At 43.1% G+C, this 16,013-nt stretch overlaps 1 protein-coding gene across 2 annotated transcripts; it reads right to left on the bottom strand.

Annotated features, from left to right (window-relative positions):
• Positions 1 to 5,552: 5,552 nt before the first annotated feature.
• On the bottom strand, positions 5,553 to 14,382 carry LOC122933873 (gastrula zinc finger protein XlCGF17.1-like). Of its 2 annotated transcripts, none has more exons than XM_044288960.1 (2): positions 14,328 to 14,382; positions 5,553 to 8,953 (listed from the first exon to the last, which is right to left on the bottom strand). In XM_044288960.1, the coding sequence occupies exon 2, from the start codon at positions 8,895 to 8,897 to the stop codon at positions 7,833 to 7,835; it is 1,065 nt and encodes a 354-aa protein (XP_044144895.1). In that variant the 5' UTR covers positions 8,898 to 8,953; positions 14,328 to 14,382; the 3' UTR covers positions 5,553 to 7,832. The 2 variants fall into 2 exon arrangements, with proteins under 2 accessions (XP_044144895.1, XP_044144896.1); XM_044288961.1 differs by lacking the exon at positions 14,328 to 14,382 and adding an exon at positions 12,077 to 12,264.
• Between the last annotated feature and the right edge of the window lie 1,631 nt (positions 14,383 to 16,013).

Raw genomic sequence — 16,013 nt, 5'->3', positions numbered from 1 at the left:
TTAATTACTGAGGTGAACCTTCTATCAAGGATTCTTTCTATTAGGCTGTCTAGGGATATTTCACATATTATACGTCCCGACCAAAATAGGTTTATTAGTAATAAGGGTACCCATTATAACGTGCACCGCTTTTTTACCAACGTTCAGTCCTCCGGGGGGATTTCTACTCCATCCTGTCTTTGGATGCCTCTAAGGCCTTTGACAGGGTGGAGTGGAGATTCCTCAGGAAGGTCTTAGAGAGGATGGGATTTGGATCCAAGTTTATAAATATGTTCAAGCTCCTGTATGAATCTCCTAGGGTGAGGCTGAATATTAATAAGATGCTTACAAGGTGTATCTTTTTGGGAGGGGAACTTGTCAAGGATGTCCACAATCTCCATTACTTTTTGATATTTATATTGAGCCCCTTGCTGCTAGACTCAGGCAAGACCCTACGATTGAAGGCTTCGGGATAATGGGAATAGAAGATCGTATTTCCCTATATGCTGATGATGTTTTATTTTATACACAACATACTAACAGTACACTTCTGAGGCTAATTCCTTTGGTGAGGTTTCTGGTCTTGATATTAACTGGTCTAAAACTATTCTTATGCCCCTGGATAAATTACAACCTTTTACTGATAAGTTGCTTAGTAAGCTAACGATTTCCGACTCATTTAAATATTTGGGTATCATTATCTCTGCTAAGAGTCAAGATTTTTTACAGTTGAACTTGATCCCATTGATAACCAAATTGAGATCTAAAATAAATATTTGGCTCCGACTTCCGCTATCTAGAGCCGATAGAATATCATTGGTGAAGATGGTGATATTGCCCCAATTATTGTACATCTTCAGGAATTCCCCAGCGTGGATTGAAGATACGTTTTTCAAGTTAATTTAGAGAATTATCAATGATCTACTCTGGGGGAGTCAGGCTTAAATTGGAGCATTTTTATAAGCTAATGGAACAGAGAGGATTAAATCTGCCCTATTTCAAAGGCTATTTTATAGCATCACAGCTATGGTTGTACCATGAATGGGATAAAAGTCCACTATGTAGAATTTTGGTGAAGAGGTCGCTACATGATAATGTATTTTTCCTACTGGAATCTGGTCAATTAATCAATTCCCAACAGGACTATATATTTGCTGCAAAGCTACTTATTAAAGAGGACCTTTATCAGTTTTGACATAGACTAATTATGGTATTACCTTGTAGGGTGGCCCCCACTGATGCCATGGGTGTTTTTTTTTTTTTTTTAAGTAAGGGGGAGTAAGATTTAAGAAATAAGAAATGGAAATGATTATATTGATGTTTTATTTTTTGTATGATTATTCCTTAATAAAAATTTAAAACGGAAAAAATAAAAAGTACCTTAGATACCACATCAAAAGTCCATCTTTATCTTGAGGCTTTCACTGCAGTCCATTCCTGCATCAGAGTTGGAGGCTTCTGTTTGCCAGGAGAACTTTCTCCCTGTTGTGGTAGATGAAGGGACCATAACTTTAGTAACTCCGCCGCTTGTGAAGGAGACATTGAAACATAGTTAGTGCCATTCCTGCGAACAATCAATTTCACTGGGAACCCCCAGCGGTAGGGAATGTTGTTTTCTCTCAGTATAGCAGTATATTTGGCAGATTCCCTTCTTCTCGCCAGGGTTGTGGGGGAGAGGTCGGCATAAAGTGAGATCTGTTTGAACTTCTCAGGGATGTCTTTCTTACGACCAGCCCCTCTCAGTAGGTTGTTTTTAAAGTGAAAAAAATGTAGTCTCACCAACACATCTCTTGGCGTGCTAGCAGGCACAGATCTAGGTTTGAGAACCCGTGTGCTCTGTCTATAAGGAGATCCCTTTTAGGGGTGTCAGGGAGAATTGACGTAAAGAGATCCATCAGGAATTCTTGGAGAGAGTCATTGGTGACAGTTTCAGGGATATTCCTGAGTCTGATGTTATTTCTCCTAGACCGATCTTCAAGATCTACTAGCTTTATAGCTGCTACATCATCCTGTGTTTCATTATATGAATCAACCATGGAGTTCTTTAAACTCCTCCATTTTCTACTCTAGATGGGCAGTTCGGTCCCCTATGGCTGTTATGTCCACTCTAATGGTGTTTAATTCTGATTTGTATTTCTGAATGGAGACTGTTTTTTTAAGTCAGTCATTAGGTTCTGGCTGAAAATGTCATTATTATTATCTCCCTCTCAGACCTTGATTGCCTCCTATTGGGGAGCTGTGGGCAGAACCCCCACTAGAAATGCAGGATTTCCTTGCCGTTGGTGACTGGTCTGCTGCTCCGGAGGTCGTTTGGAGCCTTGTGGAGCGCTTAGATGTGGAGCCCAGCACTTCCTGCGATACCTCGTGTGGTGAGCAGGTGCCATCTTGGATTGGCGCAGAGGAGAACAAAGAAGTTAACTTTGTTGGAGGACCTGGAGTCTTCTTCGTCCTCGTCATCCTCCTGCTTTCCCTGACATCTGTGTGCGATGTGGAGGCAGTTAAGGAGGTATGGAGGGCCAGAGATAGCTTCCACCAGCGCTGTTTGAAGCTGAAGGCAGCCGGAGCTCATACGCGCGCGTCCTCTCAGCTCGGCATCAGGCACGCCCCCACCAAGATTAAATTGACCTGTTAGCTCTATTCATCAGGTCAGTACAATTACAGATACCACATTTATATATATATGGGTTTTGTTTTTACAGTGTTCCCTATGAAATAAAACAGACGTGTTCTCTTCATTCTCCAGGTCAGTACAATTACAGTGATACCACATTTATATAGTTTTATGGGTTTTGTTTTTACAGTGTTCCCTATGAGATAAAACTGACCTGTTCCCTTCATTCTCCGGGTCAGTACGATTACAGAGATACCACATTTATATAGTTTTATGGGTTTTGTTTTTACAGTGTTCCCTATGAGATAAAACTGACCTGTTCCCTTCATTCTCCAGGTCAGTACGATTACAGTGATACCACATGTATATAGTTTTATGGGTTTTGTTTTACAGTGTTCCCTATGAGATAAAACTGACCTGTTCCCTTCATTCTCCGGGTCAGTACGATTACAGTGATGCCACAGCTTAGCTCCATTGAAATGCATAGAGCTGAACTGTAAAACCACACACACCCTATGGAAGGCTGTGGTGCTGTTTTTGGAAGAAACAGTCATGTTTTTGTAGTCCTGCACAGTCCTTTTAAATTGCTTCTGCAATAGATTGTATTGAGTTGGTAAATCAATTTAATCCTCTATTGCTTTGTCCTGACAGAGCTCTGCCACCTGCAGGGCTCCATGGGAACTGCGACTCTAAAAAGCCCTGGTTTCTTCAGCGAGACCAGGGCTTTCAATTTCAACCAATGGCTTCCCTGCTCACCGCACGGGGGAGCCAGTCCAATCCTGGGAGTGCGTGATCCTGTGTTTTTCACCTATTAGATGATGTGGTCACATTTGAACATGACATCTGAGGCTAAACGTCTGCGATCGGTGTTAATTGGTTCCGAGATGACCATTCGATGTTGAAACCATTGTAACTTGAGTGCATAACTTTATGAGAAACTAGTAATTGGTTCCAAAGCCCCAAAACATCATTCCAAGATGCAATAAAATCAAAAGTTAAGAAAAAAAGCAGATAACTGGGACGGATGGGGCAGGTCCTGACGTACAACAGTCAGAAAATCACTATGTGATGAGGACTGGAGCTTCTTCGGGGTCTTGTGCTGCACACAATGTATGTATGGAATACAGAAAACCAGCCGGCCAGATCTCGGTGGTGATTCCATTACACAAATCTCGCTTCATAAATCCAAATGAAATATATCAAAATGAATCAACTTCATTTTATTAAGGCATGTATTAAAAATCCTGTAACATACAGCAGGGTTGAGTCGAAACACATTGAAGGAACGCAGCAGAATGCGCCCACATTACACCCATCTGAAGGCCTTAGTTAGAGGCTTTACATTTTCTCCTAAAGTGCATAATGTGGTCCTAAGGACAGTACAGAGGCATCTCTCTCACCTCATCGCTGGTTAGAAGGTCATATGAGTAAATCACATGACTGCTGCCATCTTTATTGGCATGGATGGGGTGGCAGTATTGTCTACATGGGCAGCTGAGGGCCTTCTAACCAGCGATGAGAGAAATGCTTGTGTAGTCACTAATGCCACATCATGCCCTTTAGGAAAACCCTCTACGATACCAAAAAATTGTATAAATGGAAAGTCATTTGGAGCATTTGTGTTTTTGGCGTTACTTTAGTGTCTGGTGTATGAACTCCTCACAGCTCATGGGATTTTGCAGACTGTATACTCTTTGTATGAGGACTGTACACATAGTAGTCACAAAGCAGAATTTCTGGGCCTCTGTTGTGGCGGTGTGTAGTTAGTTTTGTACACAATGTGCCCCCATAAAATGCAGATTTTGGTAACATGGCGGCCGTGTATGACGGCTAGATATAGCACGTCTCCTGTTCTAGTGTTTTCGTGAGCAGGCTCCACATTTTAGGTATTTTTAAGCCTTCACACCCTATTATATTAGCTTTACATTTTTGATCTTCTTGGATGTAAGTTATAGGCATCAATGTTTCTTTCGATGTAGTTTGAAAAAATTTAGTTTTCTGGAAATGTATCAGTTTTGGGGGTTGCGCTCATTTATAAGGCTCCTTTCACATCACCGTTTCTCCTTTCCGTTCTCCGGCTCTGTTGAGGAGCAGGAGAACGGAAAGGACGGATTCTGCAGATAACTGAGACCTAACTGAGCGTAGCGGAGCAGCCTAAAGACCCCATAGACTATAATTTGGTCCGTTCGTTGTCCGCTCAGACCATGATTTTTGAGCGGAGACTCAGGACTTTCGTCTCCGCTCAAAAATCATGTTCTGAGCAGACACCGAACGGATCCCATTATAGTCTATGGGGTCTTTAGGCTCCGTTAGGTCTCAGTTATCTGCAGAATCCGTCCTTTCCGTTCTCCTGCTCCTCAACAGAGCCCGAGGACGTAAAGGAGAAACGGTGATGTGAAAGGAGCCTTAATTACAGTTTGACATATAAAGGTGACGGTGTATGTAAAATGGAAGTTTTACAATGTTGCAGGTGTCTACCTTGAGAAATGATATGGTGCGCGCCCTATGTGCACAGTATTTTGCGACTTTTGAAGATTCTCAACACTTTTCCAAAGTGACATGGGAAAGTGGGCAAAACTTTATGCTGGATTTGCTATAATTTATGCCAGAATCTAAAGTAATGGGACTCAAATAGATGGTCGGCACTACTCACCAAGACCACTGGAATCCAGGTCGTGGAAGAGCAACAAGAAGATTGAATAAGGGGGGTGCTCAGTGTCGAAAAAACATAAATAGAATGGAGCATGAAAAATGTGTCCACGGCACTCACCCCATTACAAATAGTCCATTTATTCATAGGAAAGTGCAACACTCGGATTACTTACTGAGCCTCGCTGTCGATTTCTGCCTCTTAGTCCTAAATTAGTTCATTTTTTTCATGAAACAGTAAAATATCTCACTTTGAACATCTGCTATGTGTTCTATTTTACTATACTCACTTCTATAGCGCTGACATATTCCGCGGCGCTTTACAGACATAAATATCATATCACACTGTCCCCTGTGGGGCTGACAATCTAAGGTCTACTGTGAATAAATTATGGGTCTAGGAGAATCAAATCATCACATTCAGTTTTTATTTACATTTTACACATTGCCCCAACTTTTTGGGAATTGGGGTTGTCATTTATACACCAGGAGGAGGTGACACGCACATCATATAAAATACTGTACAACAAACAAGGAAACCGAGGGGGAGGCTTGTCACCATCTGACATATTCCTGATACAGGGATTATATCTTCTCTCGATATACTCAGTTTCTGCCTAATATGTTTCAACTGGAGGCAGGAGAAAAAAGAATCAGCTTGGGAGGTTATACTTAAATTGACGACCACCCTAAAATTTCATAATTCTCAATGACATCATTAAGCCAATATAAAAAGGAGATTCATTAGTAGCAGCTACCTCTTAATGGAAAAGATGGCAAAACGGCAAGCTTACAAGACCACTCAAGTCCCTTCATCAGATGACAAGTATCTGAAGAGTCGTAGATTTATACACAAAAGGACAGAGGAATAGTGAGGAAGAGGAGACAATTATGAAGGACCGACCAATATGTACGGTGGAGGAAACTGGTGCGGCAGCTACAGAGAATCATAATGATGAACCCAAGAGATCTGAGGAGCAAATTCATAAACATAAATCCATGTGACACATTATTTCCTGATCAGAGTGTATCAAAGGTTTTCATGAGATTGTGTTCCTACGTTCTCCTGTCCCTCTCAGATTTAAAATTCCCCTTTAATATCAAGATCATCATGTCTGTAAAAATGCTTTGGTACAGGTAGGTCTTTCCTTGCTCTGGCGATGAGAGTTCATTCTTATTCTAAGCTTTTGACCAGTTTCATCTACATGAAGACCCCAGTAGGTCATTTTTAGAGATAAGCGAAGCGAGCTTTGGATGCTACATCTGAAGCCGCTTCGCAAAAAAATTTGTTATAATGCTGTACGGAGATCCTTCTCCGTACAGCATTAGAATGTACTCCCTCCAATGAGACGAAGTCTGTTATTCAGGAAGTCACGTGTGAATAACTTCGGTAATTGATTATTACAGTGAAAACCCACTTTAAAACGAAGCAGAGTTTGGTTCCAAGGTTTTTTGCTGTAGTAATCAATTACCAACATTATTCAACAGTCACGCGACACTTGGTGAATAACAGCTTTCACATCATCAGAGGCAGTACATTCCAATACTGTACTTAGAAGGATCTCCGTACAGTATTATAACAAATTTTTTAGCGAAGTGACTTCGGATGTAGCATCCGAAGTCGAATCGATCATCTCTAGTCATTTTCATGAAGTAGATCGCATATGGCATGGTGGAGGTGAAGGTACCTGGGATCTCATAATCCTGATATGTATTGGGTATCTGTATCATTAGTGGTCATTGTGTATGGTCTTACAATTCGTCAGGTACCAGGGGAATTGATGGTGGGATGAAAATGATGAGCTTTCCTGGAACGTTCTTAGTTGTTGTTTAAATCCAGTCGGAATGATTATGATATCGCCAGTGTAATGTATTTGCATATCGTGGCATCATTTTACTTCCAGTTGCGTTGCTGGTCTTCTGTGGATATGTGCGATCACCAAGCCAACTCAACGCCAGTCTTGGTGAGCACTATTGTGTCCTCCACTAGAGCCAAACGCGATATAGTCTTCAGAGGCTTAGAAGAAGAATAAAGAGCTCATCGCAACGCAAAAGAAAAAAGGAAAGGTCTTCCACCTGTACCAAAACATTCCTATAGTTATGACTACATCATTACAGACATGAAAGTTCTGATATTAAAAGCGAATATAAAATCTCAGAGGAGCAGGACAATCTGGCAGTACAAGCTCATGACAACCTTTGACGCACTCAGATCAGGAATTATTGTCATGGATTTTGCAACCCAATTTACTGCTACAACTGGTCCGCTCCTAGTCATCTGCTCTACATCACTTGTCTCACCAACCTCGCTATTCCAATGTATTTTGTGCATAAGTATGTGACTTCTTCAGACACGTTAGGGCACAGTATCTGAAGAGATCAGAGTAGTTTTAAAAAAATGCAATTTTGTAATGTTTTTCAGTTCGCAATTAAAAGGTATCAATCAATAAAGGGGCAGAGTGGTGAAGCATGGGGGGAGTGGTGGCATCCAGCTGGTAGAGAGACAACATATTACGAAGCAGAGTCTTCTACAGCCCATAGTATTCTTTCAGACAATGGGATTTATTGATAGTTCTTATTAAAAAAAAAATCCTCAAACGGATGTCTTTGTGTGAATTTTTTCATGTCTACTAAGTATTGATTTAGTTGCAAAGCCTTTTTTACATACGGCACACTGATGCGGCCTGTCGCCTGAGTGAGTGCTCAGATGTACACGGAGTTGGGCTTTTTCTGTGAAGCATTTCCCACATTCTGAACATGAATATGGCTTCTCTCCTGTGTGATATCTCTTATGTGTTGAATAATGTGAACTACTTGCAAAACATTTTCCACATTCTACACATGAGAAAGGTTTTTCTCCTGTGTGAACTCTCTCATGTATAACAAGACTTGATTTTTCCGTGAAACATTTTCCACATACTGAACATGAAAATGGCTTCTCTCCTGTGTGAACTTTCTCATGTTTCCCAAGAGCTGATATATTTCTAAAACATTTCCCACACTCTGAACATGAATACGGCTTCTCTCCTGTGTGAATTTTCTGATGCATGACAAGACTTGATTTTTCTGAGAAACGTCTCCCACATTCAGAACATGAATATGGTTTCTCCCCTGTGTGAATTTTCTGATGTTTAATAATATATGATTTATCTACATAGTATTTCCCACATTCTGGACATGAATATGGCTTCTCTCCCGTGTGACTTCTCTGATGTACAAACAGAGCAGATCTATCTGCAAAACATTTTCCACACTCTGAACATGAATACGGTTTCTCCCCTGTGTGAACTCTCAAATGTCTTACAAGAGTTGATTTCATCATAAAGCATTTCCCGCATTCTGAACATGAATGTGGCTTCTCTCCTGTGTGCTTTTTTTTATGTACAGAAAAACTAGCATAGCTTGTAAACTCCTTTCTACATTCTCCACAATAAAGCTCGTTACCTCCTTTCTTTCTTGTATTTGTGGTAACGATCTGTGATTGGCCAGGAGAAGGTTCCTCCTGATTAGGAGGATTCCCTGACAGATATGGACATGTACCAATCTGTGGTAGATTAGAAGATTCCTCATGATTAGGAGGATTACATGAAAGATACGTAGAGTGAAGTCCTGGATGTACATTCAAGTTAATAGGGTTTTCTCCTGAAGAGCGATGCATGACCTCTTTATAATTCTGTGATCTGACGTTTCCCTCAGAGTTCCTACTGGGATTTTCTGTTGGGATTAAGATAAATTTTGTCATTTGTTGTTCAATTCACAAAGTATTTAAATATAAAACCCCCCTATTAAGCTGGGAACATATGCAGTATGCTTTTTTTTATAAACACTATTGGATTTTTCATTAAAGAGACTCAATCCTCAAAGAAAATTTACAATTATACAAGAAAATATAACAAAAAAAATGTAATACAATTTTGAACAGTGTGCCAGCAATGTTTCGCCCAATCGTTCCATCCCTCTCCAAGGCCAAACGACAAAGAGTTGTAACACTTTAGCCAAAGAGGTTGAGTGTCAGCACTACATATCCGTCATGTCACCTTCGAACGTCCCAGCGTACCCTTGGACCTCCTCTATCTCATAATCAGAAAAAAAACATCTAATTAGATGGTGTTTTTGTCCGATTGTGGCAAGCCTAGATATTGCTGCATAGTGGGAATTTGCAACGTCAACCACCCTGATAATAGGCACTACTTAGCTAGAAAAATAGATGGTAGATGGACAGATTCCCTAAGAGAGGCAAGTGGTCTTTGCCCAGAATGAAAAAATCTCTCTATAGCACCCAGGTCTCCATGGAACCTACATACACGGTGCACTAGGCCTAAAACCTATCTCCAATAGGAGCCAAGCCTAGGACAGTCCCACAGTCATGATATAAATCAGTACACGGCATCCCACATCGGGGGTATAAGGTATGGAGACAGATCCATCGTAAAATCTTACACTGCTCTGTCTTTCTGTCTCAGGTCCTCTCTATGATCTATCACCCCATATCCGATTCCAAGAAATTACTTGCATAATGATGGTACAGTAAAAAAGCTATAACCAGAGACAGTAGACCATTGGGGGGAACGAAAGGGGAATAGAAACATAAGAGACATTCAACATGTTTGACACAGACAGCAGGAAGTGGATCGGGCAATGGGGAGGGTCTACTGCAGTGAAATTCGAGGTCATAACGGGTTAGTGATCCAGTACGTATCCCAAATGAACTGAAAGAGATCCAATTTGTCCTCCAGTAGAGGGTCATGTAGCCACCGTTCTAATGTCTGCAGCTTAGGCATAAAGATCAGAGAGCGGGCAATAAGACAGTGGGCTGCCGTCAGCACTTGTACCCATAATTTACGTGTTTCCCAACCGGCGTGGGTGTGACATTCAGCGGATATTTAAGTGGGTCAAGGAGGATACTACAAACAGACCATGACCATGCACCAAAACGGGCGAATCAATGTACAGTCCCAAAATATATGGGGAAGCGTTCCTCGAGAGGAACCAAATCTTCGAGACTGCCCGACGTAGCTTATGGAGGAGATCAGGGCTATGATACCAGTGCATCAGTATGGTATATTGTACTGGTTCTGGTTCTCCTCATATGTCATAATGAGGACTTCACCGCCCAACTCTAATCGAGGCGCCAAGTGTTATCCAGCAGCGTCTTTCCCAAGTATATGTATGCCTAGTCATCCGGACCGAATCTGGATTTGAGAGAATTGCATATCTGAAATGAATCCACTAGTAGAGGGCCCTCTTCTGCGGAGTCACTCAAATGCATTCCCACACCCGAAGCAGATCGGCCGAAACCGCTGCTTTCAGTACAATAATGGCCTGACTAGTACAGATCACAAGCAGCTTTTGAGTCACCCTCACTTTCCCATAGATTGTAAGCTCTTGCGAGCAGGGCCCTCGCTTCTAGTGTTTCAGTTGTATATTAGCCGGTTACAATGTCTGAACTTGTAAAGCGCTGCGGAATATGGTGGCGCTATAGAAATAAAGATTATTATTATTATTCGGAAGGGAGACTGTCACCCCTAAAAAAAGCCGTCTGGAAAGTGTAAAGTGTCTAATTTGGGTGTAGAAGGATATAGCTGAGGGGGAAGGGCTGCATATTTAGCCTGCAGGTCAGCAAAGGACATCTCTCTCAAATATGGATCCACTAGGTCTGAGAAGGGGAAAACTTTCTTTTGAAGTCATGGACCAGTAGCATGTGTGGTTACACTATCCAGAAGGAGGTCATGGAAGAGTGTCGGGTATCTAAGAGAAATTTATGGCAGCAGGTGATCCAAACGGCCCGAGTAAGCACTATGGGACCAAGCAAATCCCTAGGAGTAGAAGGTGTATATGGGCTCAACCAGAAGAATGGGTTTGGATAAATTGGCTTTAACCAGAGTTTCTCAATTTGCTTCCGATGTTTTAAGCTGAGAGGGAAGCCCAAGAGGTCACACAACGCAGTGGGGATGCCCAGTAGTACTGAAGGATATCTGGTACCTCCAAGATCGCTGGGATCTGCCAGCCATTAGACTGAACAGTGTGTCGGAGACTTGATTACATTATCTTAAGGTCTTGTAAGGAGGGTTTTGAATAAACACAGGAGCCTTGGGAGGATATTTACTGCTGCTATAGGGAAGCGTCACTACTTTATCACAATTGTCAGAAGATGCTCCAGCAAAGCTTTGCCTGAAGTCTTAAAGGGGTTGTCTCATCATAGACAATGGGGGCTTATCGTTAGGATATGCCCCCATTGTCTTATAGGTGCCTGCACCTATATCGGGAACAGAGCCCCGCATGGTGGTGGCTGGAGGACGCCGGTCCGGCCACCACCAAGCAGGCTCCCCACAGAAGTTAATGGGAGCTTACCGCACATGACCGGCCACCGCTCCTATTCACTTCTATGGGCTTGATGGAAATACCTGAGCTAGCGCTTGGCTATTTTCGCAGGCCTCAAAGAAAATGAATGGAGGACGGCTGCGCAGTGCGCCCTCCTTCACTTTCGGGGCTCCGTTCTCTATATAGGTGCGGGTCCCACACCTATAAGACAATGGGGGCATATCCTAACGATATGCCCCCATTGTATATCATGAGAATACCCCTTTAAAGATCCCGTCCTCTGCTTTGTCTGGGAAGAGCCCAGGTCCTCATGGATTTCCAACTGCACATTATAAAAGAGGATTAGGGATATTATGGCGTCCCCCCTCAATTTCTGGTAGGCTGCAATGTGATACTGTCAGCGGAAAGATAAAAGTGTTTGCCCCTGTTACTGACCCATTTGAAACGGTGGGTGAGGTCACAGGCACAGATTGGGACGGGAAGCAGTGGGGTTTGCTGCTAGCAGAGAAGGCTTACTGAATACAGTTCGGGTCCGTCCACGCCATATGTGATGCCAGGCGGTACAAGGTACTCTTCGTTCTTCTTAACACCAGTACTGAAGAGGCATTTGATAGAGTGGATCAGATGAATTTACAGAAGGTTCTCAAATCTGGTCTTTGTAAAGTCCTCCCGATATAAGTAATCGTCATGCAGGGTACTGAGACCTGGGAGATGTTACTCACCAGGTATGTCCACTCTCACCACCCGTGCCTATTCTGGTTATGGAGACTACAATACAGAAAATCAGACAATCCCCAGAAATAATAAGCCTTAACCCTTACTCTCACAGCCACTTTCACTGGTGACTTGCTTATCCTTACGACTATTCCGCGACGCGCCATTCCTTTTATCTATGTATGTCCAATTTAAAGGTTAATTTGGAGAAATCTGAGACTTTGAATTAGTCTACTTCTTATACTGTAATTGGTTCGCTTAAAGGGGTTGTCAGCTTTTTACCATTGATGACCAATTCTCAGGATAGGTGATCAATATCAGATCGGGGGGTCTGACTCCCAGCACCCCCCGCCGATCAGCCGTTTGAGGACAAAGCTGAGCTGCCTCCTCTGTTTACCTGCTCGCTGTAGTAATTGCAGTGGTGAGCAGTGTAAATACAAGTATGGCGCCCACATTCACTCCTACGGGACGGCATCTTCCTATGCACTTGAACAGACGGAGCCATCCCAAAGAAGTAAATGCGGGCGCCATACTTGTAATTACACTGCTCACCACTGCAATTACTACAGCGAGCAGGTAAACAGAGGAGGCAGCTCAGCTTTGTCTTCAAACGGCTGATCGGCAGGGGTGTCGGGAGTCAGATCGGATAATGATGACCTATCCTGAGAACCAAACATGCTGCTTGATTACCAAAGGTCAATTGCCTGACCGAAACGTTACGATACTATATGTGGCTTATTCAATTAGAAATTATTCAGGATATGGTTATACTGTATGGAAACGGTTTATGACCAATTAAAAAGTATTTGCTAAATATCTCTGGAGTGCCGTGGATTTCAATATATTTAGTGATTGGCATTTGCCCTCTACATGCACCTGAATCCAATACATTTTTGGGTGTGCAGATCATATACTCTCTATTCTATCCTGCGAATAGATCATCAATGGTAAAAAGCTGACAAGCCCTGCTTAAATGACCAGAGGGAACAATAAAAAACCCAGGCATCCTCCACTTAGAGGCTTTAGAAGGCACTGGTTTGAGACCCCTGAATGCTGCCAATGTCGGCCATTTACCCCTGCCTGTGGGACAGTGCCGGTGACTGAAATGATGACCTCCACGACTATTCACCGCACCACTTATGTTCCACATCATCCCCTATGGGCTGTTTTGGATACGTGCACCAGGACTCCCTATCAATGTAGTAGAGGTAGTCCTGGCAGTGGGCAGGCGCAAGACCATCCTTTAGACATGGCTTGGCTCTGATGGACCCCCCCGCTCAAGTTATTTTTACAGAAAGTGGCCCACGAGTTGGGCGAAGGCATCCCTGGGTAAGAAAACTGGTATGGAACCAGGAAAGGGGACTTCAGTGGGATACCCCAATTCCACTCGGAGTGAGGGACTATGCTGTGGGGTGTGTATGGGGGAGACCGCGAGTAATGAGCCTTCAAACATGTCTGGGGCCACTCTTGGGATTCACTCTTCTCTCAGAGTGAATATAATCGATATGTAGGCGCCATTTACTGGGCAGTGCCATTGTTCTTTTGTTTGTATTTGCCCCGTCTCCTTTGATAGATCCGGCAGCGTACAGATCACCCACATGTAGATGATATCTATCCACCGAGCTTGTCTGAGCAGAGTATTGTGGACCAGCTCTGAATCATTGCCTCTTACTCTGTTTACTACTTTGGCGTCTGGACTTCTCAGTGTAAGTATTCTGTTTGAAATGCTCAATAAAAAATGTTAAAAAAAAACCACAAATCTGGGCATCTGAATTACTGCCGATCACAGCCAGTTACTGTGTATGTAAAAGAAAAATTCACCAGCACTTGGAGGACCTTCACTTACCCTTCATGTCTTAGACATGTAAGAAACACTCTCAAAAATATATACTCCACCAAATCTTTTGTATTTAATAAAATCCTATTAACCTTCATTTGAAGTGTAGCTGCAGTTAAGAGTCTCTACAGAATATCCAAACCTGAAGACTTGCTCTTAACAGCAAAACACCTGAAGAAACCTTCCAATTCCCTTCCTCCATTCATGATTCCATACCTTTGGTCACATGGACTGGAATGTCCTCCTCCACCTCACTCTTACGCGGGGGATCGCCCATCATCCGCTCTTCTTCATCCTCCACTTTAATATCAGTCACATCCTCCCCCTGATTTGTCATCTGTAACAATTCAGGACAATACAGCAGACAGGTGGGAAATCTAACAGATCCACATAGGAGACCCCCACCATCTATGACCCCTATATGACTGCAGGACCCCTTTATATAGATGTGTATAGGGCTCAGCTCCATCTACCTGATGGTTCTCTGTGAGCTTCTCCTCTGGACAGTCCTGGGAATACAGAGGACGGGGACATCTCTCGGGGGGATTTCCTTCTATGAGTCCATCTGTAGGAAACACACAGGGACAGGAGAGATTATTACATGAGATGATGGGAGTAGTATTCAGGTGACCCATGACAGCTCCCCTCCTTACCCTGCTGATCGCCCCATAAATCCGTCTCCTCTTTTGCTTCATCTTTAACCTCAACCTTAATATCCATCAGATTTTCATCCTAAATAAGAAAAATGCAAAATGATCTTTGGTTCCATCACTTTCTGGTCAGATTCTGGGGAGACTTCAGCTCCATCTACCTGATGGTTCTCTGGGAGCTTCTCCTCTGGACAGTCCTGGGAATACGGAGGACGGGGACATCTCTCGGGGGAATTTCTCCTCCTGGATCCATCTGTGGAGACACAAGCACACAGTGACTGAATACATGGCCTCCTGTAGATCTGTCTATAGATCAGACTCTTCTCTCAGCTCCTTCACTTCTAGGTTTAGTGATCTGGGCCTAAATAACAATGTTCTGCTCCTCACCAACTTTCTGCCAAACCCCAAGATAATTTCCAGGCCTGGAGCTGCTCTTCCATCCAGAGACTCAGCTTTCACTTCTTCCTCAGAGGGGGGGCATTTTGAGCAGGTGGAAGACGCATAATAATCATCTTTATTTATTGGTTTATATTTTGATAGTAGATCTACTATCAAGATCATAACAAGATGCTCGACTATGCACTAGGCTACTTAACAGTTAGGCGACCCCCCCCCCCTCCCCAAATGCATCCACACACAATGCTGTAACTGTCACGAATACAGGGGAGGGGCGGGACACAGAACTAGGCCTCAAGGGAGAGGGAAAAGGTCACCTCCTAGGAAGCCCCTAAACCTGGCCCTGACTCCTGTCAGTATGTATAGACCCTGGGAAAATACATACGCCGGAACCTAGACCTTAGGAGCCCTGAAATGCCCTAGTTAGTGGCAAGGAATGAGACTACAGGTGAACGAACCAGCGTCTCCCTGAGGCCTAGTAACGACAAGCACAGGGGAACAACCAAATATAAAGAGCAGTACAACTTATCTTATAGAAAATGGATGAGCAGGAACACAGGAAAGGTCCACATACCAACTTTCCAAATCCAAGCAAAGAATATCAACCTCATGGTATGACGTGTGAGACCAAACTAAGTAGGGAAAGCAGTAATGACCACAAGCTGCACCTGACAAGAGGTATGGTCATTACCAAACCACAACACTGAGAATCAAGAGACTGTCAGGTAACCTCACGTGCAGTCAGTCTCTCAGATCTTCTAACCTCTGTCACAGAAGGTACCGTGACAGTAACCTTCTGTCAACTGAAGGCGGAGGGAAGACCACACTACAGATGCACAACAATTACAGGAACGCG

Source organism: Bufo gargarizans, chromosome 4 (assembly GCF_014858855.1).
Source record: "Bufo gargarizans isolate SCDJY-AF-19 chromosome 4, ASM1485885v1, whole genome shotgun sequence".
NCBI lineage: Eukaryota > Metazoa > Chordata > Amphibia > Anura > Bufonidae > Bufo > Bufo gargarizans.
This window is presented reverse-complemented; position numbering and strand designations above follow the sequence as displayed.